Below are 24,944 nucleotides of genomic sequence, written 5' to 3' on the forward strand. Positions count from 1 at the left end.
GGGGGTCACAGTCTGAGGATACGGGGCAAGACCATTTCGGACAGAGATGAGGAGACATTTCTTCCCCCAGAGAGTGGCGGGCCTGCGGAATTCTCGGTCTTTTGTAAATAAATTGAGAGTATCGAATTGTTATTATTTTTTTCCCCATTAAGGGGCAGTTTAGCATGGCCAATCCCCCTCCCCTGCACATCTTTTTGGGTTGTGGGAGTGAGACCCACACAGACACGGGGAGAATGTGCAAACTCCACACGGACAGTGACCCGGGGCCGGGATCGACCCCGGGTCCTCGGTGCCGTGAGGCAGCAGTGCTAACCACTGCGCCGCCGTGCCATAAGACATAGGAGCAGAATTAGGCCACTCGGCCCATCGAGTCTGCTCCACCATTCAACCATGGCTGATATTTTTCTCATCCCCATTCTCCTGCCTTCTCCCCATAACCCCTGCTCCCCTTATTAATCAGGAACCTATCTATCTCTGTCTTAAAGACACTCAGTGATTTGGCCTCCACAGCCTTCTGCGGCAAAGAGTTCCACAGATTCACCACCCTCTGGCTGAAGAAATTCCTCCTCCTCTCTGTTTTAAAGGATCGTCCCTTCAGTCTGAGGCTGTGGCCTCTGCGTCTAGTTTTTCCTACAAGTGGAAACATCCTCTCCACGTCCACTCTATCCGGCCCTAAACCTGTAGAATTCTCTACCACAGAAAGGAGTTGAGGCCAAAAACGCCATGCATTCGAGAAAGAGATCGATCATTGCTTTTTAGATTTTAATGGCATCGGGGAGTATGGGGAGAGGAGGTGGCATTGAGATGGAGGAGCGACCATAATCAGATTGAGTGGCGGAGCAGGGCTCGATTCTATGATTCTGGCTCACTGCTGTGGGGAAGGTCTCCGGTTGGGGAATCCACTCAGTACTACTGACCTGCAGGTCGTTGGTGAACTGTTTCGTCGCAGAGAACGTGGAGAGCTGAGCAGCAGAGCCAACGATCACCCGGGGCACCGCGGCACTGGCCCCACGCCACAGCCCGGTGATCCCGTGTCTGCGGTAAATACTCATCAGTGCGTCGAGCATCCCCTGGGGAGAAGCATTTTTGTTGGCATCAATATCGACCTGTCGTTGAAAATCTTCCACACACTCACTCACCGCCACGGTTCCCCTGTCAGTACCGTCACTGAGACTCGCTAAACACCTGGAATGGGAATATTACCAGCCTTTCACAATGTGGCCACTGGCTCGGACATCGCAGACGACCAGGGCACTTGTGAAACCGAGTATTAGTAAAGAGGGAGGACTGGGGCAGTGGTTAGCCCCGCTGCCTCACGGCGCCGAGGACCCGGGTTCGATCCTGGCTCTGGATCACTGTCCGTGTGGAGTTTGCACATTCTCCCCGTGTCTGCGGGGTTTTGTCCCCACAACCCAAAGATGTGCAGGGGAGGTGGATTGGCCACGCTAAATTGCCCCTTCATTGGAAAAAAATGAATTGGGTACTCTAAATTTATTTATTTTTAAAATAAAGAGGGAGGACTTCAAAGGTTAGCTGGATTGAAGGTTGATAACTCCCCTGGACCAGATCAGCTCCATCCCAGAGATAGCGACCGAGAGAGCAGATATCGACGGGATGGTTAAATGGGCAGAGAAGTGGCAGATGGAATTTAACCCTGAAAAGTGAGAGCTGATGCACTTTGGAAGGAGTAATGTGACCAGGAAGTATTCAGTGAACGGCCTGACACCGGGAAGTTCCCAGGAACAAAGGGACCTTGGCAGGTTTGTCCAGAGATCTCCGAAGGCACAAGGGCAGCATAATAGGGAGGTGAAAAAGGCACATGGGACACTGGCCTTTATCAATCGAGGCTGTGATTACAAAAGCAGGGAGGTCATGTTGGAGTTGGACAGAACTTTGGTGAGGCCACAGCGGGAGCACTGTGTGCAGTTCTCGTCGCCACATTATAGGAAGGATGTGATTGCGCTGGAGGGGGTGCAGAGGAGATTCACCAGGATGTGCCTGGGACGGAACATTTCAGTTATGAAGAGAGGGTGGATAGGCTGGGGTTGTTTTCTCTGGAGCAGAGAAGACTGAGGGGCGACCCGATCGAGGTGGACGCGATTCTGAGGGGCGCGGACAGGGTGGAGAGGGAGCAGCTGGTCCCCTCAGTTAAAGGGTCGGTTACGAGGGGGACACAAGCTCAAGGTGAGGGGTGGGAGGTTTAGGGGGGATTTGAGGAAAAGCCTTTTCCCCCAGAGGGTGGTGAGGGTCTGGAACGCGCTGCCTGGGAGGGGGGTAGAGGCGGGTCTGGAACGCGCTGCCTGGGAGGGGGGGTAGAGGCGGGTCTGGAACGTGCTGCCTGGGAGGGGGGTAGAGGCGGGTCTGGAACGCGCTGCCTGGGAGGGGGGTAGAGGCGGGTCTGGAACACGCTGCCTGGGAGGGGGGTAGAGGCGGGTCTGGAACGTGCTGCCTGGGAGGGGGGTGAGAGTCTGGAACGCGCTGCCTGGGAGGGGGGTAGAGGCGGGTCTGGAACGCGCTGCCTGGGAGGGGGGTAGAGGCGGGTCTGGAACGCGCTGCCTGGGAGGGGGTAGAGGCGGGTCTGGAACGCGCTGCCTGGGAGGGGGGTAGAGGCGGGTCTGGAACGCGCTGCCTGGGAGGGGGGTAGAGGCGGGTCTGGAACGCGCTGCCTGGGAGGGTGGTGAGGGTCTGGAACGCGCTGCCTGGGAGGGGGGTAGAGGCGGGTCTGGAACGCGCTGCCTGGGAGGGTGGTGAGGGTCTGGAACGTGCTGCCTGGGAGGGGGGAGAGGCGGGTCTGGAACGCGCTGCCTGGGAGGGGGGTAGAGGCGGGTCTGGAACGCGCTGCCTGGGAGGGGGGTGAGGGTCTGGAACGCGCTGCCTGGGAGGGGGGTAGAGGCGGGTCTGGAACGCGCTGCCTGGGAAGGGGGTAGAGGCGGGTCTGGAACGCGCTGCCTGGGAGGGGGGTGAGGGTCTGGAACGCGCTGCCTGGGAGGGGGTAGAGGCGGGTCTGGAATGCGCTGCCTGGGAGGGGGTAGAGGCGGGTCTGGAACGCGCTGCCTGGGAGGGGGGTAGAGGCGGGTCTGGAACGTGCTGCCTGGGAGGGGGGTAGAGGCGGGTCTGGAACGTGCTGCCTGGGAGGGGGGTAGAGGCGGGTCTGGAACGTGCTGCCTGGGAGGGGGGTAGAGGCGGGTCTGGAACGCGCTGCCTGGGAGGGGGGGGGTAGAGGCGGGTCTGGAACGTGCTGCCTGGGAGGGGGGTAGAGGCGGGTCTGGAACGCGCTGCCTGGGAGGGGGGTAGAGGCGGGTCTGGAACGTGCTGCCTGGGAGGGGGGTAGAGGCGGGTTGCCTCACACCCTTTAAAAAGTACCCGGGTGAGCACTCGGCACGTCGCAACGTTCGAGGCTGTGGGGCCGAGTGCTGGGGAATGGGGTTAGGTCGGCAGGTCAGGGGGTTTTTCATGTGTCAGTGCCGACTCGATGGGCCGAAGGGACTCTTCTTCGCTGTATTATTCTGTGATTCTGATTGATTCTGAGATCAATTCTATAGATTCTGGAAACATTCCTGCGGCCTGGAAGGCAGCGAAATGTAACCGCACTATTTAAGCAGGGAGGGAGATTGGCAGATTTGTTAGGCTGGTAGGGAACATGTCATAAAGGATAACGGGAAATTTAGGAAAGATTGGTTAAAATTGGGCAGAGTCTACCTGGATTTGTGAAAGGGAAATCGCGTTTGACAAACCTGTTGCCGCTTTTCGAGGACATCCCCAGTAGAGTAGAGCCAATGGAGGTGGATTTTCACAAGGTCCCACACACGAGGTTAGTAAACAAAATTAGAGCGCGTGCGACTGGGGTTACTGTACTGATATGGATTGAGAATTGGTTAAGATGTGCAGGTTAGGTCGATTGAGTCGTTAAAAAAGGCCCCTTCGGCCCATCCAGTCTGTGCTGGTCAGAAACAACCACCGAACTATTCTAACCCCGCTTCCCAGCACTTGTCCCAGAGCCGTGTCTGCCCTGGGATCGCAAGCGCACATCTAAATCCTTCCGAAATGTTCTGAGGGTCTCTGCCTCCACCCCCCTTTCAGGCAGCGAGTTCCAGACGCCCCCCCCCCCCCCCCCTCACATCCCCTCTAAACCTCCTGCCCCCTCACCTTAAATCTCTGCCCCCTGGTCATTGAGCCCTCCACCAAGGTGAAACGTTTCTTCCTGTCAACTCTCTCTGTGCCCCTCATAATTTTATACATCTCCATCACGCCCCCCCCCCCCCCCCCCCCCTCAGTCTCCTCTGCTCCAAGGACAAGAACCCCAGTCTATCCAATCTCTCTCCATAACTAACACTCTCCAGCCCAGGCAACATCCTGGTGAATCTCCTCTGCCCCCTTTCCAGTGGCTATCACACCCCTCCTGTAACGTGGATTCCAGAACTGCTCACAATACTCAGGGGCATTTTAGCACGGCTAAATACAGCTCAGTGTCCAAAAGGTTAGGTGGGGTTACTGGGTAACGGGGATAGGGTGGAGGTGTGGGCTTGGGTGGGGTGCTCTTTCCAAGGGCCGGTGCAGACTCGATGGGCCGAATGGCCTCCTTCTGCACTGATTCAATGGAAGCTGGTTGGGAATGGGAGTTGTGAGGGGGATGCAAGGAGGCTTCAGGGGGTATTCGGTCAGGCTGAGGGAATGGACAGGAACGCGGGAGGCGGACCAGAATGTGGCGAAGTGTAAAGCCGTCCATTTTGGAAAGAAACCCCCCCCCCCCGCCAGAAAGGCAGAATATTTCTTCAATGGCGAGAGTGTCGGAGTGCAAAGGGATTCAGAGGGCGAGTCCTTGACTCACTGAAGGCTCGCAGGCAGCAAGCAAATAGGAAGGGAAATGATATGTTGACCTTCATCGTCAGGGGGCTGGAGGAAGGGAGGAAGGTTTCGTGGTGCAGTTGCACAGGGGCCTCGATGATACCTCGCCTGGAGGAAAGTGGACGGTTTTGGGCTCCTTCTCAAGAAAGGACTTTCTTCCACAGAGGGAGTGCAGTGGAGGACCGTCAGAATGATTATTGGGATGGCGGCGGTCATAATATCCACTCATGAATATAATGAGATGCAGACAGGCAGTGATTGACACACAGGATAACCAATGAACACACAGGACACAGAACAACCAATCACCAGACAGGACACTGCTGGGGACACCACCTCTATAAAACACACGAGGCATCAAGACTCCGCCTCTTCTCACTGGGTACAGCTACAGAGATAGTCAGGGTGCACAGGGCAGTGAGCACCGTCTCCGTGTGACAGAGAGCCAGTCTGGTCAGGCCAGACAGAGGGTATCAGTTCAGATTGATAGAGAGTCAACCCACAGCAGATTATGCACAGCAACCAGCAGGTTCAATAAAGCAGTGTTGGACCATCTCCTGTGTCGCAAGACTGTTTCCCGTCTTACTGCATACAGTTACAGTCAGCGTTAAACCAACCCATGTAACACAGGAGCGGTACTGTCGCCTGAGATATTGAGGACACCGGGGCCTGTATTACCTGGGGTTGGGAAGAACGAGAGTGGGTCTCGTTGAAACCTCTGACTGGGTGGATCGACCGGCTGTTCTCACCCTGGCGGGTGAGTCGAGAACCAGGGACACAGCCTCGGAATGCAGAGCAGGTCATTTAAGACTGAGATGAGGAGGAATTTCCTCACTCCGAGGATGGTGAGTCTTCGATATGCTCTACCCCAGAGGCTGTGGAAGCTCAACCATTGAGGATGATTCTGGAGACCAATGGCATCAAGGTGATGTGGGGATAAGATCCATACAGTGCAGAAGGAGGCCATTCGGCCCATCGAGTCTGCACCGACCCACTTAAGCCCTCACTTCCACACTATCCCCGTAACCCAATAACCCCTTCCAACCTTTTTGGTAACTCAGGGCAATTTATCACGGCCAATCCACCCAACAGCACATCTTTGGACTGTGGGAGGAAACCGGAGCACCCGGAGGAAACCCACGCAGACATGGGGAGGACGTGCAGACTCCGCACAGACAGTGACCCAAGCGGGGAATCGAACCCGGGACCCTGGAGCTGTGAAGCCACAGTGCTAGCCACTGGGCGACCGTGCTGCCCTATGGGATCCCAGTGCCGCTTCCGATGGGATGGAAGAGATTTCAGTGGAACACTTTCCCAGCCCTGTCACCGATTTGCACAACAGGTGAGTGAACGATAGAGTTCGCTCAGAGCGGAGGGACTAGAGGGAGGGGCTTTGCTCAGAGAGGAGGGACTAGGGGAGGGGCTTTGCTCAGAGAGGAGGAACTAGGGGGAGGGGCTTTGCTCAGAGAGGAGGAACTAGGGGGAGGGGCTTTGCTCAGAGAGGAGGAACTAGACGGAGGGGCTTTGCTCAGAGAAGAGGGACCAGGGGGAGGGGCTCTGCTCAGAGAGGAGGGACTAGGGGAGGGGCTTTGCTCAGAGAGGGGGGACTAGAGGGAGGGGCTTTGCTCAGAGAGGAGGGACTAGAGGGAGGGGCTTTGCTCAGAGAGGAGGGACTAGGGGGGGCTTTGCTCAGAGAGGAGGGACTAGGGGGGGCTTTGCTCAGAGAGGAGGGACTAGGGGAGGGGCTTTGCTCAGAGAGGAGGGAATAGAGGGAGGGGCTTTGCTCAGAGAGGAGGGACTAGAGGAGGGGCTTTGCTCAGAGAGGAGGGACTAGGGGGAGTGGCTTTGCTCAGAGAGGAGGGATGTTATAACCTGCCTGCTTACCATTAGCTGGGGACTAATGACAATCCCACAATCCTGTGGGAGTATGAGCTTCCCCAATGAGAGGGGCGGATAAACCATTAGTAAACTCCAAGTATAAATGAAGGTGGCCAGTTTGGAACCAGAGGAAGGAGTGTGCAGGAAGGGAAGTTGCTGCTGCTGCTGTTATATATATATATATATATATATGTTATTGTAAATAAATGTTATTACTTTGTATCCTTAAAACTCGTGCTGGATTCTTCGTGGCCCTCACAAAACTGGCGACGAGGGTTAATGTGAATAGCTGTCTACACTGCTGAAGCCACCTCCCTGGATTTTTGTTGGATACAGGTTGGAAGTTGTTTTCTATTACACCATGCCTCTGTACGGACGTTTGGATGTTTTTGATGCTGCGCTGGAAAGCTGGAACCAGTACGCACAACGGATGCGTTACTATTTCCGGGCAAACAATATCACCGAAAACGAGCGCCAGGTGGTCATATTGCTCACTGCCTGCGGGCCGCTTACGTTTGGGGTGATTAGGAGCCTTACGTACCCAGCTGCGCCGGACACCAAAACGTTTGACGAACTTGTGAATATAGTGGGGAAACATTTTAACCCAACCCCGTCCACGATAGTCCAGCGTTACCGGTTTAATACCGCTGAGAGGACCCCTGGAGAATCCCTTGCCGACTTTCTATCCAGGCTACGCAGGATTGCGGAATACTGTGACTATGGTGAGACCTTGTCAGAAATGTTACGCGACCGTCTGGTTTGCGGTATTAACAATGCGGCCACCCAGAGAAAGTTGTTAGCTGAGCCAACATTGACTTTTCAACAGGCCATTCAAATAGTATTGTCCCGAGAGAGCGCAGAGCGAGGAGTGCAGGAGCTACAGGGAACGGAAGTGCATGCCTTGGGACGCAACCCCCTCCCTCCGAAAACGTCCCACCGCACTCCTGCGGTACCTTGGGCGAGGCAACGTCCGGACCGACGCCAGTGGCCGTCGGACATTCCTCCCCGAAGGGAGCCTTCTCCAGAACCAATGGATGAGGAGCCATGTCCGTGTCACACTTGTAGGCGCCGATTCCGTCGCGGACAGCGGTCCTGGGGGCGCTGTCGTTCCGACCGAAACTGGGACCAGCCCAGGGGCCGTAACTGGGACCAGCCCAGGGGCCGTACCTTCCATGTGGATGAACCTGCGGCGACTACTCCCGAGGACGTGGAGACGGAGGACGACGGCCTGCAGCTGCATTGTGTGGCAGCTCCCCGTGTGGCCCCCATTAAGGTGACAGTACGGGTCAATGGCCACCCGCTTGAGATGGAGTTGGATACTGGCGCAGCGGTCTCCGTGATCGCCCAGAGGACATTCGACCGCATCAAGCAGGGTATACAGACCCTTACATTAACCGACTCACAGGCCAGGTTGGCCACCTACACGGGGGAACCACTGGACATTGCAGGAACTACAATGACCCGTTGTTTATGGACGCCAGGAGGGGCGTTTCCCATTTATCGTGGTGCGCGGCCATGGGCCCAGCCTGTTGGGTCGGGACTGGTTGCACCATTTGCGGTTGCAATGGCAGCACATCCTCCAAACAGTTTCTGAAGGGTTGACTGAGGTGCTAGGACGATACCCAGGTGTATTCCAGCCTGGTTTGGTAGCCCGTATCCAAGTCGAACCAGGAGCCACGCCGCGCTATTTCCGGCCGCGCCCGGTGCCTTACGCCTTGCTCGAGAAGGTAGAAGGGGAGCTCACTCGTTTGGAGAGTTTGGGTATTATCAGGCCCGTCCGTTTTGCTGACTGGGCAGCACCAATTGTACCTGTAATGAAGCCAGATGCCACAGTTCGCTTGTGTGGCGACTATAAACTTACAGTGAATACGGCTTCCCGACTCGACCGATATCCAATGCCTCGCATAGAGGATCTCTACGCGAAGCTTGCAGGTGGACTCTCGTTCACAAAATTAGATATGCGTCACGCCTACCTGCAGTTGGAGCTGGACCCTGCCTCCCGACCATATGTAACGATTAATACACACCGGGGCCTGTATGAATATACACGGTTGCCCTTTGGAGTATCCTCTACCTGCGCAATTTTTCAACGTGTTATGGAGGGCATTTTGAGAGGTTTACCACGTGTGGCTGTCTACCTAGATGACGTTTTGATTACAGGGACGTCGGAGCAGGAACATTTGGAAAATCTGGAGGCTGTCCTTAGACGCTTTTCAGAGGCTGGAGTCCGTTTACGTCGCACAAAGTGCGTATTTCAGGCAAAAGAAGTAGTCTACCTAGGTTATCGGGTGGACCGCGAAGGTTTGCACCCCGTCGCCGAGAAGGTGCGCGCGATTCAACAGGCCCCCGCCCCGACTGACACTTCGCATCTTCGTTCTTTTCTCGGTCTCGTAAACTGTTACGGGAAGTTCCTCCCCAATCTGGCAACTACGCTGGCCCCCTTACACCTGCTGCTAAAGAAAAATCACACCTGGGTTTGGGGTCAGCCGCAAGAAACCGCTTTCCGGCGGGTAAAGCAACAATTGTCGTCGTCTGGGTTACTAACCCATTATGATCCTGGAAAGCCTTTGCTCGTCACATGTGATGCATCCCCGTATGGTATTGGGGCCGTCCTGTCCCACAAGATGGAGAACGGGGCCGAGCGACCGATAGCTTTCGCCTCGCGCACATTGACTGCAGCGGAGAAAAAGTACGCGCAGATCGAGAAGGGGGGCCTGGCAGTGGTTTTTGCGGTGAAACGCTTCCACCAGTATGTGTACGGCCGCCATTTCACTATCGTGACTGATCATAAGCCCCTGCTGGGACTTTTCAGAGAGGATAAGCCAATACCGCCCATTGCTTCCGCACGGATCCAGCGCTGGGCTTTGTTGCTCGCTGCATACGAGTATTCTCTGGAGCACAAACCAGGTACGCAGATAGCGAATGCCGACGCACTGAGCCGATTGCCTTTATCGACCGGCCGCATGTCGCCCCCCACGACCGGTGAGGTGGTTGCAACCCTAAATTTTATGGACACCTTGCCTGTCACGGCATCACAGATCCGTGAGTGGACCCAGACGGAGCCAGTCCTGTCAAAGGTTCGACACATAGTCCTGTATGGTGGGCAGCATGGACAGCTCCCAGGCGAGTTGTGGGCACTTTCCTCCAAGCTGTCAGAGTTCAGCGTGGAAGACGGCATCCTCTGGTGGGGGACGCGTGTGATTGTTCCGGGAAAAGGCCAGGAGCTGATACTAACAGACTTGCACAATGGGCATCCAGGCGTGACCAAAATGAAAATGTTGGCCCGGAGTTATGTCTGGTGGCCAGGCCTCGACACCGACATTGAGAAGGTGGCCCAAAACTGCTCCATTTGCCAGGAGCATCAGAAGCTTCCGCCGGCCGCGCCCCTACATCACTGGGAATGGCCAGGGCGGCCTTGGGCACGCCTGCATGCAGATTTCACAGGCCCTTTTCAGGGATCCATGTTCCTTCTATTAATTGACGCCCAGTCTAAATGGCTAGAGGTGCATAAGATGCAGGGGACAACGTCCTGCGCAACAATTGAAAAGATACGTTTGACATTTAGTACGCATGGCCTCCCCGAGGTGCTGGTCACGGATAACGGCACTCCATTCACGAGTGAGGAGTTTGCGAGGTTCACGAAGATGAACGGCATCCGCCATATCCGCACTGCCCCTTACCACCCGGCTTCAAATGGGTTGGCAGAGCGCGCAGTGCAGACATTCAAAAGAGGCCTAAAGAAGCAGTCTCCCGGATCAATGGACACGAGACTGGCTCGCTTTTTGTTTACGTATAGGACCACCCCCCATGCGGTGACTGGGGTAGCTCCCGCAGAACTCCTAATGGGCCGGAGACTTCGCACCCGCCTTAGTATGGTTTTCCCGGACATTGGCGCAAAAGTACGCCGCACACAAGAACGGCAGGGACAGGGATTTTCTCGGCATCGGCCGATTCGGCAGTTTGCGCCCGGTGACCCAGTATTCGTGCGGAATTTTGGTGGTGGTGCCCAGTGGGTTCCTGGTGTAATCTTTCGCCAAACGGGCCCTATATCTTACCAGGTGCAAGCCCAGGGTTGTCTCCAGCGAAAACACGTAGACCACGTTCGGTCCAGAAGACCATCCCCTCAAAAGATTCCCCGCCCCCGGAGCTCATTTCAACAGCCGCAGAGACCAGAGACAAGGGAAGGTAGTCCTCACAATCTTCCACTGGTGCCTCACTCGAAGCCTGCGCAGGTCGTTACGGGACCGAATGGAGACAGAGACGCCGAGATGACAGAGGCAGCAGACTCTGACTCCGAGATGGAGACACAGGACGCATCAGAGGGGGAATCCTCGGGTCCACGGGCCGGGGATGTACAACCGTTGTGCCGTTCATCACGGAAGCGCCGGTCTCCGTCTCGTTACACGCTGCCTGATCCAGCGCCTCGTGCAAATGGTGTCCGGCCTGCGGCCAAACGAGTCCCGACGCCCTCCTTCGCCAGGGTCTTCGGTGGATTCCTTGGACTTTGGGGGGGGGGATGTTATAACCTGCCTGCTTAACATTGGCTGGGGACTAATGACAATCCCACAATTCTGTGGGAGTATGAGCTTCCCCAATGAGGGGGGCGGAGAAACCATTAGTAAACTCCTCGTATAAATAAAGCTGGCCAGTTTGGAATCAGCAGGAAGGAGTGTGCAGCAAGGGAAGTAGCTGCTGCTGTTATATATATATGTTATTGTAAATAAATGTTATTACGTTGTATCCTTAAAACTCATGCTGGATTCTTCGTGGCCCTCACAAAAACGGACTAGAGGGAGGGGCTTTGCTCAGAGAGGAGGGGCCTGAGGGAGGGGCATTGTACAGAGAGGAGGGTCTAGAGGGAGGGGCTTTGCTCAGGGAGGAGGAACTAGAGGGAGGGGCTTTGCTCAGAGAGGAGGGACGAGGAGAGGCTTTGCTCAGAGAGGAGGGACTAGGGGGAGGGGCTTTACTCAGAGAGGAGGTACTAGGGGGAGGGGCTTTGCTCAGAGAGGAGGGATTAGGAGGAGGGGCTTTGCTCAGAGAGGAGGGACTGGGGGGGGCTTTGCTCAGAGAGGAGGGACTAGGGGGAGGGGCTTTGCTCAGAGAGGAGGGGCTTTGCTCAGAGAGGAGGGGCCTGACGAAGGGGCTTTGTACAGAGAAGAGGGGGCTGGGGAGGGGCTTTGCTCAGAAAGGAGGGACTAGAGGGAGGGGCTTTGCTCAGAAAGGAGGGGCCTGAGGGAGGGGCATTGTACAGAGAGGAGGGTCTAGAGGGAGGGGCTTTGCTCAGACAAGTGGGGCCTGGGGAGGGGTTTTGCTCAGAGGAGGGGCCTGAGGGAAGGGCTTTGCTCAGACAGGAGGGTCTAGAGGAAGGGGCTTTGCTCAGAGAGGAGGGACCTGGGGAGGGGCTTAGTTCAGAGAGGAGGGGCCTGGGAGGGGCTTTGCTTAGAGAGGAGAAGCCTGAGGGAGGGGCTTTGTTCAGGGGGGGCCTGGGGGAGGGGCTTTGCTCAGAGAGGAGGGGCCTGAGGGAGGGGCATTGTACAGAGAGGAGGGTCTAGAGGGAGGGGCTTTGCTCAGACAAGTGGGGCCTGGGGAGGGGTTTTGCTCAGAGGAGGGGCCTGAGGGAAGGGCTTTGCTCAGACAGGAGGGTCTAGAGGAAGGGGCTTTGCTCAGACAGGAGGGACCTGGGGAGGGGCTTAGTTCAGAGAGGAGGGGCCTGGGAGGGGCTTTGCTTAGAGAGGAGGGGCCTGAGGGAGGGGCTTTGTTCAGGGGGGGCCTGGGGGAGGGGCTTTGCTCAGAGAGGAACGGCCTGAGGGAGGGGCTTTGCTCAGGGAGGAGGTGCCTGGGGAGGGGCTTTGCTCAGATTGGAGGGGCCTGGGGGAGGAGCTTTGTTCAGGGTGAAGGCGACTGGGGGATGGGCTTTGCTCAGAGAGGAGGGGCCTGAGAGAGAGGCTTTGCTCAGATAGGGGCCTGAGGGAAGGGATTTGCTCAGGGAGGAGGGGCATGGGGAGGGGCTTTGCTCAGAGAGAAAGGCCTGAGGGAGGGGCATTGTACAGAGAGGAGGGTCTAGAGGGAGGGGCTTTGCTCAGACAAGTGGGGCCTGAGGGAGGGGCTTTGCTCAGACAGGAGGGGCCTGGGGGAGGGACTTTGTACAGAGAGGAGGGGCCTGGGGGAGGGGCTTTGCTCAGACAGGAGGGGCCTGGGGGAGGGGCTTTGCTCAGACAGGAGGGGCCTGGGGAGGGGCTTTGCTCAGAGAGGAGGGGCCTGGGGGAGGGGCTTTGCTCAGAGAGAAAGGCCTGAGGGAGGGGCTTTGCTCAGAGAGGAGGTGCCTGGGGGAGGGGCTTTGTTCAGACAGGAGGTGCCTGGGGAGGGGCTTTGCTCAGAGAGAAAGGCCTGATGGAGGGGCTTTGCTCAGACAGGAGGGGCCTGGGGGAGGGGCTTTGTCCAGACAGGAGGGGCCTGGGGGAGGGGCTTCACTCAGACAGGAGGGGCCTGGGGGAGGGGTTTTGTCCAGACAGGAGGGGCCTGGGGGAGGGGCTTCACTCAGACAGGAGGGGCCTGTGGGAGGGGCTTTGCTCAGAGAGAAAGGCCTGAGGGAGGGGCTTTGCTCAGACAGGAGGGGCCTGGGGAGGGGCTTTGCTCAGACAGGAGGGGCCTGGGGGAGGGGCTTTGTACAGAGAGGAGGTGCCTGGGGGAGGGGCTTCGCTCAGACAGGAGGGGCCTGGGGAGGGGCTTTGCTCAGACAGGAGGGGCCTGGGGAGGGGCTTTGCTCAGACAGGAGGGGCCTGGGGGAGGGGCTTTGCTCAGAGAGGAGGGGCCTGGGGGAGGGGCTTTGTACAGAGAGGAGGTGCCTGGGGGAGGGGCTTCGCTCAGACAGGAGGGGCCTGGGGGAGGGGCTTTGCTCAGACAGGAGGGGCCTGGGGAGGGGCTTTGTACAGAGAGGAGGGGCCTGGGGGAGGGGCTTTGCTCAGAGAGAAAGGCCTGGGGGAGGGGCTTTGCTCAGACAGGAGGGGCCTGGGGAGGGGCTTTGTTCAGACAGGAGGGGCCTGGGGGAGGGGCTTTGTTCAGAGAGGAGGGGCCTGGGGAGGGGCTTTGCTCAGACAGGAGGGGCCTGGGGGAGGGGCTTTGTTCAGACAGGAGGGGCCTGGGGGAGGGGCTTTGTACAGAGAGGAGGGGCCTGGGGGAGGGGCTTTGCTCAGACAGGAGGGGCCTGGGGGAGGGGCTTTGTTCAGACAGGAGGGGCCTGGGGGAGGGGCTTTGCTCAGAGAGGAGGGGCCTGGGGAGGGGCTTTGCTCAGACAGGAGGGGCTTGGGGGAGGGGCTTTGTTCAGAGAGGAGGGGCCTGGGGGAGGGGCTTTGTCCAGACAGGAGGGGCCTGGGGAGGGGCTTTGCTCAGAGAGGAGGGGCCTGGGGAGGGGCTTTGCTCAGACAGGAGGGGCCTGGGGGAGGGGCTTTGTACAGAGAGGAGGGGCTTTGTACAGAGAGGAGGGGCCTGGGGGAGGGGCTTTGCTCAGAGAGGAGGTGCCTGGGGAGGGGCTTTGCTCAGAGAGGTTGCCATGGTGTTAATTATTAATTATTAATTGGTCGACTGATTTTGGCTTTTTTGTCACATTAACAGTTTATTATCAATGTAACCCCCGTGATGTACCTGTCCTGGGAGTGTTTGATGGGGACAGTGTAGAGGGAGCTTTACTCTGTATCTCACCCCGTGCTGTACCTGTCCTGGGAGTGTTTGATGGGGACAGTGTAGAGGGAGCTTTACTCTGTATCTCACCCCGTGCTGTACCTGTCCTGGGAGTGTTTGATGGGGAGAGTGTAGAGGGAGCTTTACTCTGTATCTAACCCCGTGCTGTACCTGTCCCGGGAGTGTTTGATGGGGACAGTGTAGAGGGAGCTTTACTCTGTATCTAACCCCGTGCTGTACCTGTCCTGGGAGTGTTTGATGGGGACAGTGTAGAGGGAGCTTTACTCTGTATCTAACCCCGTGCTGTACCTGTCCTGGGAGTGGTTGATGGGGACAGTGTAGAGGGAGCTTTACTCTGTATCTAACCCCGTGCTGTACCTGTCCTGGGAGTGTTTGATGGGGACAGTGTAGAGGGAGCTTTACTCTGTATCTAACCCCGTGCTGTACCTGTCCTGCGAGTGTTTGATGGGGACAGTGTCGATGGAGCTTTACTCTGTATCTAACCCCGTGCTGTACCTGTCCTGGGAGTGTTTGATGGGGACAGTGTAGAGGGAGCTTTACTCTGTATCTAACCCCGTGCTGTACCTGTCCTGGGAGTGTTTGATGGGGACAGTGTAGAGGGAGCTTTACTCTGTATCTAACCCCGTGCTGTACCTGTCCTGGGAGTGTTTGATGGGGACAGTGTAGAGGGAGCTTTACTCTGTATCTAACCCCGTGCTGTACCTGTCCTGGGAGTGTTTGATGGGGACAGTGTAGAGGGAGCTTTACTCTGTATCTAACCCCGTGCTGTACCTGTCCTGGGAGTGTTTGATGGGGACAGTGTAGAGGGAGCTTTACTCAGTATCTAACCCCGTGCTGTACCTGTCCTGGGAGTGTTTGATGGGGACAGTGTAGAGGGAGCTTTACTCAGTATCTAACCCCGTGCTGTACCTGTCCTGGGAGTGTTTGATGGGGACAGTGTAGAGGGAGCTTTACTCTGTATCTAACCCCGTGCTGTACCTGTCCTGGGAGTGGTTGATGGGGACAGTGTAGGCGGGAGCTTTACTCTGTATCTAACCCCGTGCTGTACCTGTCCTGGGAGTGTTTGATGGGGACAGTGTAGAGGGAGCTTTACTCTGTATCTAACCCCGTGCTGTACCTGTCCTGGGAGTGTTTGATGGGGACCGTGTAGACGGAGCTTTACTCTGTATCTAACCCTGCCTGTACCTGACCTGGGAGTGTTTGATGGGGACAGTGTAGAGGGAGCTTTACTCTGTATCTAACCCCGTGCTGTACCTGTCCTGGGAGTGTTTGATGGGGACCGTGTAGACGGAGCTTTACTCTGTATCTAACCCCGTGCTGTACCTGTCCTGGGAGTGTTTGATGGGGACAGTGTAGAGGGAGCTTTACTCTGTATCTAACCCTGCCTGTACCTGACCTGGGAGTGTTTGATGGGGACAGTGTAGAGGGAGCTTTACTCTGTATCTAACCCTGTGCTGCACCTGTCCTGGGAGTGTTTGATGGGGACAGTGTAGAGGGAGCTTTACTCTGTATCTAACCCCGTGCTGTACCTGTCCTGGGAGTGAGGGGGCAGTGTAGAGGAAGCTTTACTCTGTATCTAACCCCGTGCTGTACCTGTCCTGCGAGTGTTTGATGGGGACAGTGTCGATGGAGCTTTACTCTGTATCTAACCCCGTGCTGTACCTGTCCTGGGAGTGTTTGATGGGGACAGTGTAGAGGGAGCTTTACTCTGTATCTAACCCCGTGCTGTACCTGTCCTGGGAGTGTTTGATGGGGACAGTGTAGAGGGAGCTTTACTCTGTATCTAACCCCGTGCTGTACCTGTCCTGGGAGTGTTTGATGGGGACAGTGTAGAGGGAGCTTTACTCTGTATCTAACCCCGTGCTGTACCTGTCCTGGGAGTGTTTGATGGGGACAGTGTAGAGGGAGCTTTACTCTGTATCTAACCCCGTGCTGTACCTGTCCTGGGAGTGTTTGATGGGGACAGTGTAGAGGGAGCTTTACTCTGTATCTAACCCCGTGCTGTACCTGTCCTGGGAGTGTTTGATGGGGACAGTGTAGAGGGAGCTTTACTCTGTATCTAACCCCGTGCTGTACCTGTCCTGGGAGTGTTTGATGGGGACAGTGTAGAGGGAGCTTTACTCAGTATCTAACCCCGTGCTGTACCTGTCCTGGGAGTGTTTGATGGGGACAGTGTAGAGGGAGCTTTACTCAGTATCTAACCCCGTGCTGTACCTGTCCTGGGAGTGTTTGATGGGGACAGTGTAGAGGGAGCTTTACTCTGTATCTAACCCCGTGCTGTACCTGTCCTGGGAGTGGTTGATGGGGACAGTGTAGGCGGGAGCTTTACTCTGTATCTAACCCCGTGCTGTACCTGTCCTGGGAGTGTTTGATGGGGACAGTGTAGAGGGAGCTTTACTCTGTATCTAACCCCGTGCTGTACCTGTCCTGGGAGTGTTTGATGGGGACCGTGTAGACGGAGCTTTACTCTGTATCTAACCCTGCCTGTACCTGACCTGGGAGTGTTTGATGGGGACAGTGTAGAGGGAGCTTTACTCTGTATCTAACCCTGTGCTGCACCTGTCCTGGGAGTGTTTGATGGGGACAGTTTAGAGGGAGCTTTACTCTGTATCTAACCCCGTGCTGTACCTGTCCAGGGAGTGTTTGATGGGGTCAGTGTAGAGGGAGCTTTACTCTGTATCTAACCTTGTGCTGAACCCGTCCTGGGAGTGGTTGATGGGGACAGCGTAGAGGGAGCTTTACTCCGTATCTAACCACGTGCTGTACCTGTCCTGGGAGTGTTTGATGGGGACAGTGTAGTGGGTGTTTACTCTGTATCTAAACCCGTGCTGTACCTGTCCTGGGAGTGTTTGATGAGGACAGTGTAGAGGGAGCTTTACTCTGTATCTAACCCAGTGCTGTACCTGTCCTGGGAGTGTTTGATGGGGACAGTGTAGAGGGAGCTTTACTCTGTATCTAACCCCGTGCTGTACCTGTCCTGGGAGTGTTTGATGGGGACAGTGTAGTGGGTGTTTACTCTGTATCTAACCCCGTGCTGTACCTGTCCTGGGAGTGTTTGATGGGGACAGTGTGGAGGGAGCTTTACTCTGTATCTAACCCCGTGCTGTACCTGTCCTGGGAGTGTTTGATGGGGACAGTGTAGAGGGAACTTTACTCTGTATCTAACCCCGTGCTGTACCTGTCCTGGGAGTGTTTGATGGGGACAGTGTAGAGGGAGCTTTACTCTGTATCTAACCCCTTGCTGTACCTGTCCTGGGAGTGTTTGATGGGGACAGAGTAGAGGGAGCTTTACTCTGTATCTAACCCCGTGCTGTACCTGTCCTGGGAGTGTTTGATGGGGACAGTGTAGAGGGAGCTTTACTCTGTATCTAACCCCGTGCTGTACCTGTCCTGGGAGTGTTTGATGGGGACAGCGTAGAGGGAGCTTTACTCTGTATCTAACCCCGTGCTGTACCTGTCCTGGGAGTGTTTGATGGGGACAGCGTAGAGGGAGCTTTACTCTGTATCTAACCCCGTGCTGTACCTGTCCTGGGAGTGTTTGATGGGGACAGCGTAGAGGGAGCTTTACTCTGTATCTAACCCCGTGCTGTACCTGTCCTGGGAGTGTTTGATGGGGACAGTGTAGAGGGAGCTTTACCCTGTATCGAACCCCGTGCAGTACCTGTCCTGGGAGTGTTTGATGGGGACAGTGTAGAGGGTGCTTTACTCTGTATCTAACCCCGTTCTGTACCTGTCCTGGGAGTGTTTGATGGTGACAGTGTAGAGGGAGTTTTACTCTGTATCGAACCCCGTGCTGTACCTGTCCTGGGAGTGTTTGATGGGGACAGTGTAGAGGGAGCTTTACTCTGTATCTAACCCCGTGCTTTACCTGTCCTGGGAGTGTTTGATGGGGACAGTGTAGAGGGAGCTTTACTCTGTATCTAACACCATGCTGTACCTGTCCTGGGAGTGTTTGATGGGGACAGCGTAGAGGGAGCTTTACTCTGTATCTAACCCCGTGCTGTACCTGTCCTGGGAGTGTTTGATGGGGACAGTGTAGAGGGAGCTTTACTCTGTATCTAACCCCGTGCTGTACCTGTCCTGGGAGTGTTTGATGGGGACAGTGTAGAGGGAGCTTTACTCTGTATCTAACCCCGTGCTTTACCTGTCCTGGGAGTGTTTGATGGGGACAGTGTAGAGGGAGCTTTACTCTGTATCTAACCCCGTGCTGTACCTGTCCAGGGAGTGTTTGATGGGGACAGTGTAGAGGGAGCTTTACTCTGTATCTAATCCTGTGCTGTACCTGCCCTTCGAGTGTTCGATGGGGACAGTGTAGAGGGAGCTTTACTCTGTATCTAACTCCGTGCTGTACCTGTCCTGGGAGTGTTTGATGGGGACAGTGTAGAGGGAGCTTTACTCTGTATCTAACCCCGTGCTGTACCAGTCCTGGGAGAGTTTGATGGGGACAGTGTAGAGGGAGCTTTACTCTGTATCTAACCCCGTGCTGTACCTGTCCTGGGAGTGTTTGATGGGGACAGTGTAGATGGAGCTTTACTCCGTATCTAACCCCGTGCTGTACCTGTCCTGGGAGTGTTTGATGGGGACAGTGTAGAGGGAGCTTTACTCTGTATCTAACCCCGTGCTGTACCTGTCCAGGGAGAGTTTGATGGGGACAGTGTAGAGGGAGCTTTACTCTGTATCTAATCCTGTGCTGTACCTGCCCTTCAAGTGTTCGATGGGGACAGTGTAGAGGGAGCTTTACTCTGTATCTAACCCCGTGCTGTACCTGTCCTGGGAGTGATTGATGGGGACAGTATAGAGGGAGCTTTACTCTGTATCTAACCCCGTGCTGTACCTGTCCTGGGAGAGTTTGATGGGGACAGTGTAGAGGGAGCTTTACTCTGTATCTAACCCCGTGCTGTACCTGTCCTGGGAGTGTTTGATGGGGACAGTGTAGAGGGAGCTTTACTCTGTATCTAACCCCCTGCTGTACCTGTCCTGGGAGTGTTTGATGGGGACGGTGTAGAGGAAGCTTTACTCTGTATCTAACCCCGTGCTGTACCTGTCCTCGGTGTGTTTGATGGGGTCAGTGTAGAGGGAGCTTTACTCTGTATCTAACCCCGTGCTGTACCTGTCCTGGGAGTGTTTGATGGGGACAGTGTAGGGGGAGCTTTACTCTGTATCTAACCCCGTGCTGTACCTGTCCTGGGAGTGTTTGATGGGGACAGTGTAGAGGGAGCTTTACTCTGTATCTAACCCCGTGCTGTACCTGTCCTGGGAGTGTTTGATGGGGACAGTGTAGAGGGAGCTTTACTCTGTATCTAACCCCGTGCTGTACCTGTCCTGGGAGTGTTTGATGGCGACAGTGTCGAGGGAGCTTTACTCTGTATCTCACCCCGTGCTGTACCTGTCCTGGGAGTGTTTGATGGGGACAGTGTAGAGGGAGTTTACTCTGTATCTAACCCCGTGCTGTACCTGTCCTGGGAGTGTTTGATGAGGACAGTGTAGAGGGAGCTTTACTCTGTATCTAACCCCGTGGTGTACCTTCCCTGGGAGTGTTTGATGAGGACAGTGTAGAGGGAGCTTTACTCTGTATCTAACCCCGTGCTGTACCTGTCCTGGGAGTGTTTGATGGGGACAGTGTAGAGGGAGCTTTACTCTGTATCTCACCCTGTGCCGTACCTGTCCTGGGAGTGTTTGATGGGGACAGTGTAGAGGGAGCTTTACTCTGTATCTAACCCCATGCTGTACCTGTCCTGGGAGTGTTTGATGGGGACAGTGTAAAGGGAGCTTTACTCTGTATCTAACCCCGTGCTGTACCTGTCCTGGGAGTGTTTGATGGGGACAGTGTAGAGAGAGCTTTACTCTGTATCTAACCACGCGCTGTACGTGTCCTGGGAGTGTTTGATGGGGACAGTGTAGAGGCAGCTTTACTCTGTATCTAACCCTGTGCTGTGCCTGTCCTGGGAGTGTTTGATGGGGACAGTGTAGAGGGAGCTTTACTCTGTATCTAACCCCGTGCTGTACCTGTCCTGGGAGTGTTTGATGGGGACAGTGTAGAGGGAGCTTTACTCTGTATCTAACCCCGTGCTGTACCTGTCCTGGGAGTGTTTGATGGGGACAGTGTAGAGGGAGCTTTACTCCGTATCTAACCCCGTGCTGTGCCTGTCCTGGGAGTGTTTGATGGGGACAGTGTAGTGGGTGTTTACTCTGTATCTAACCCCGTGCTGTACCTGTCCTGGGAGTGTTTGATGGGGACAGTGTAGAGGGAGCTTTACTCTGTATCTAACCCCGTGCTGTACCTGTCCTGGGAGTGTTTGATGGGGACAGTGTAGTGGGTGTTTACTCTGTATCTAACCCCGTGCTGTACCTGTCCTGGGAGTGTTTGATGGGGACAGTGTAGAGGGAGCTTTACTCTGTATCTAACCCCGTGCTGTACCTGTCCAGGGAGTGTTTGATGGGGACAGTGTAGAGGGAGCTTTACTCTGTATCTAATCCTGTGCTGTACCTGCCCTTCGAGTGTTCGATGGGGACAGTGTAGAGGGAGCTTTACTCTGTATCTAACTCCGTGCTGTACCTGTCCTGGGAGTGATTGATGGGGACAGTGTAGAGGGAGCTTTACTCTGTATCTAACCCCGTGCTGTACCAGTCCTGGGAGAGTTTGATGGGGACAGTGTAGAGGGAGCTTTACTCTGTATCTAACCCCGTGCTGTACCTGTCCTGGGAGTGTTTGATGGGGACAGTGTAGATGGAGCTTTACTCTGTATCTAACCCCGTGCTGTACCTGTCCTGGGAGTGTTTGATGGGGACAGCGTAGAGGGAGCTTTACTCTGTATCTAACCCCGTGCTGTACCTGTCCTGGGAGTGTTTGATGGGGACAGCGTAGAGGGAGCTTTACTCTCTATCTAACCCCGTGCTGTACCTGTCCTGGGAGTGTTTGATGGGGACAGCGTAGAGGGAGCTTTACTCTGTATCTAACCCCGTGCTGTACCTGTCCTGGGAGTGTTTGATGGGGACAGTGTAGAGGGAGCTTTACTCTGTATCTAACCCCGTGCTGTACCTGTCCTGGGAGTGTTTGATGGGGACAGTGTAGAGGGAGATTTACTCTGTATCTAACCCCGTGCTTTACCTGTCCTGGGAGTGTTTGATGGGGACAGTGTAGAGGGAGCTTTACTCTGTATCTAACCCCGTGCTGTACCTGTCCAGGGAGTGTTTGATGGGGACAGTGTAGAGGGAGCTTTACTCTGTATCTAATCCTGTGCTGTACCTGCCCTTCGAGTGTTCGATGGGGACAGTGTAGAGGGAGCTTTACTCTGTATCTAACCCCGTGCTGTACCTGTCCTGGGAGTGATTGATGGGGACAGTATAGAGGGAGCTTTACTCTGTATCTAACCCCGTGCTGTACCAGTCCTGGGAGAGTTTGATGGGGACAGTGTAGAGGGAGCTTTACTCTGTATCTAACCCCGTGCTGTACCTGTCCTGGGAGTGTTTGATGGGGACAGTGTAGAGGGAGCTTTACTCTGTATCTAACCCCGTGCTGTACCTGTCCTGGGAGTGTTTGATGGGGACGGTGTAGAGGAAGCTTTACTCTGTATCTAACCCCGTGCTGTACCTCTCCTCGGTGTGTTTGATGGGGTCAGTGTAGAGGGAGCTTTACTCTGTATCTAACCCCGTGCTGTACCTGTCCTGGGAGTGTTTGATGGGGACAGTGTAGGGGGAGCTTTACTCTGTATCTAACCCCGTGCTGTACCTGTCCTGGGAGTGTTTGATGGGGACAGTGTAGAGGGAGCTTTACTCTGTATCTAACCCCGTGCTGTACCTGTCCTGGGAGTGTTGGATGGGGACAGTGTAGAGGGAGCTTTACTCTGTATCTAACCCCGTGCTGTACCTGTCCTGGGAGTGTTTGATGGCGACAGTGTCGAGGGAGCTTTACTCTGTATCTAACCCCGTGCTGTACCTGTCCTGGGAGTGTTTGATGGGGACAGTGTAGAGGGAGTTTACTCTGTATCTAACCCCGTGCTGTACCTGTCCTGGGAGTGTTTGATGAGGACAGTGTAGAGGGAGCTTTACTCTGTATCTAACCCCGTGGTGTACCTTCCCTGGGAGTGTTTGATGAGGACAGTGTAGAGGGAGTTTTACTCTGTATCTAACCCCGTGCTGTACCTGTCATGGGAGTGTTTGATGGGGAAAGTGTAGAGGGAGCTTTACTCTGTATCTCACCCTGTGCCGTACCTGTCCTGGGAGTGTTTGATGGGGACAGTGTAGAGGGAGCTTTACTCTGTATCTAACCCCATGCTGTACCTGTCCTGGGAGTGTTTGATGGGGACAGTGTAAAGGGAGCTTTACTCTGTATCTAACCCCGTGCTGTACCTGTCCTGGGAGTGTTTGATGGGGACAGTGTAGAGAGAGCTTTACTCTGTATCTAACCACGCGCTGTACGTGTCCTGGGAGTGTTTGATGGGGACAGTGTAGAGGCAGCTTTACTCTGTATCTAACCCTGTGCTGTGCCTGTCCTGGGAGTGTTTGATGGGGACAGTGTAGAGGGAGCTTTACTCTGTATCTAACCCCGTGCTGTACCTGTCCTGGGAGTGTTTGATGGGGACAGTGTAGAGGGAGCTTTACTCTGTATCTAACCCCGTGCTGTACCTGTCCTGGGAGTGTTTGATGGGGACAGTGTAGAGGGAGCTTTACTCCGTATCTAACCCCGTGCTGTGCCTGTCCTGGGAGTGTTTGATGGGGACAGTGTAGTGGGTGTTTACTCTGTATCGAACCCCGTGCTGTACCTGTCCTGGGAGTGTTTGATGGGGACAGTGTAGAGGGAGCTTTACTCTGTATCTAACCCCGTGCTGTACCTGTCCTGGGAGTGTTTGATGGGGACAGTGTAGTGGGTGTTTACTCTGTATCTAACCCCGTGCTGTACCTGTCCTGGGAGTGTTTGATGAGGACAGTGTAGAGGGAGCTTTACTCTGTATCTAACCCCGTGCTGTACCTGTCCTGGGTGTGTTTGATGGGGACAGTGTAGAGGGAGCTTTACTCTGTATCTAACCCTGTGCTGTACCTGTCCTGGGAGTGTTTGATGGGGACAGTGTAGTGGGTATTTACTCTGTATCTAACCCCGTGCTGTACCTGTCCTGGGAGTGTTTGATGGGGACAGTGTAGAGGGAGCTTTACTCTGTATCTAACCCCATGCTGTACCTGTCCTGGGAGTGTTTGATGGGGACAGTGTAGAGGGAGCTTTACTCCGTATCTAACCCCGTGCTGTACCTGTCCTGGGAGTGTTTGATGGGGACAGTGTAGAGGGAGCTTTACTCTGTATCTAACCCAGTGCTGTACCTGTCCTGGGAGTGTTTAATGGGGACAGTGTAGAGGGAGCTTTACTCTGTATCTAACCCCGTGCTGTACCTGTCCTGGGAGTGTTTGATGGGGACAGTGTAGTGGGTGTTTACTCTGTATCTAACCCCGTGCTGTACCTGTCCTGGGAGTGTTTGATGGGGACAGTGTGGAGGGAGCTTTACTCTGTATCTAACCCCGTGCTGTACCTGTCCTGGGAGTGTTTGATGGGGACAGTGTAGAGGGAACTTTACTCTGTATCTAACCCCGTGCTGTACCTGTCCTGGGAGTGTTTGATGGGGACAGTGTAGAGGGAGCTTTACTCTGTATCTAACCCCTTGCTGTACCTGTCCTGGGAGTGTTTGATGGGGACAGTGTAGAGGGAGCTTTACTCTGTATCTAACCCCGTGCTGTACCTGTCCTGGGAGTGTTTGATGGGGACAGTGTAGAGGGAGCTTTACTCTGTATCTAACCCCGTGCTGTACCTGTCCTGGGAGTGTTTGATGGGGTCAGTGCAGAGGGAGCTTTACTCTGTATCTAACCCCGTGCTGTACCTGTCCTGGGAGTGTTTGATGGGGACAGTGTGGAGGGAGCTTTACTCTGTATCTAATACCGTGCTGTACCTGTCCTGGGAGTATTTGATGAGGACAGTGTAGAGGGAGCTTTACTCTGTATCTAACCCCGTGCTGTACCTGTCCTGGGATTGTTTGATGGGGACAGTGTAGTGGGTGTTTACTCTGTATCTAACCCCGTGCTGTACCTGTCCTGGGAGTGTTTGATGGGGACAGTGTTGAGGGAGCTTTACTCTGTATCTATCCCCGTGCTGTACCTGTCCTGGGAGTGTTTGATGGGGACAGTGTAGAGGGAACTTTACTCTGTATCTAACCCCGTGCTGTACCTGTCCTGGGAGTGTTTGATGGGGACAGTGTAGAGGGAGCTTTACTCTGTATCTAACCCCATGCTGTACCTGTGCTGGGAGTGTTTGATGGGGACAGTGTAGAGGGAGCTTTACTCTGTATCTAACCCCATGCTGTACCTGTCCTGGGAGTGTTTGATGGGGACAGTGTAGAGGGAGCTTTACTCCGTATCTAACCCCGTGCTGTACCTGTCCTGGGAGTGTTTGATGGGGACAGTGTAGTGGGTGTTTACTCTGTATCTAAACCCGTGCTGTACCTGTCCTGGGAGTGTTTGATGAGGACAGTGTAGAGGGAGCT

The 24,944-nt window shown here is 55.1% G+C and overlaps 1 protein-coding gene across 1 annotated transcript in view; it reads right to left on the reverse strand.

Annotated features, from left to right (window-relative positions):
* Positions 1-24,944, reverse strand: part of slc25a35 (solute carrier family 25 member 35) — a 107,358-nt gene that overhangs the window by 11,077 nt on the left and 71,337 nt on the right. Inside the window, exon 3 of the mRNA XM_072493209.1 lies at positions 918-1,070. Coding sequence (XP_072349310.1) covers positions 918-1,070 — 153 coding nt within the window. The remainder of the gene's footprint in view (positions 1-917; positions 1,071-24,944) is intronic.

The sequence above is a fragment of the Scyliorhinus torazame genome, chromosome 31 (assembly GCF_047496885.1).
Source record: "Scyliorhinus torazame isolate Kashiwa2021f chromosome 31, sScyTor2.1, whole genome shotgun sequence".
Lineage (NCBI taxonomy): Eukaryota > Metazoa > Chordata > Chondrichthyes > Carcharhiniformes > Scyliorhinidae > Scyliorhinus > Scyliorhinus torazame.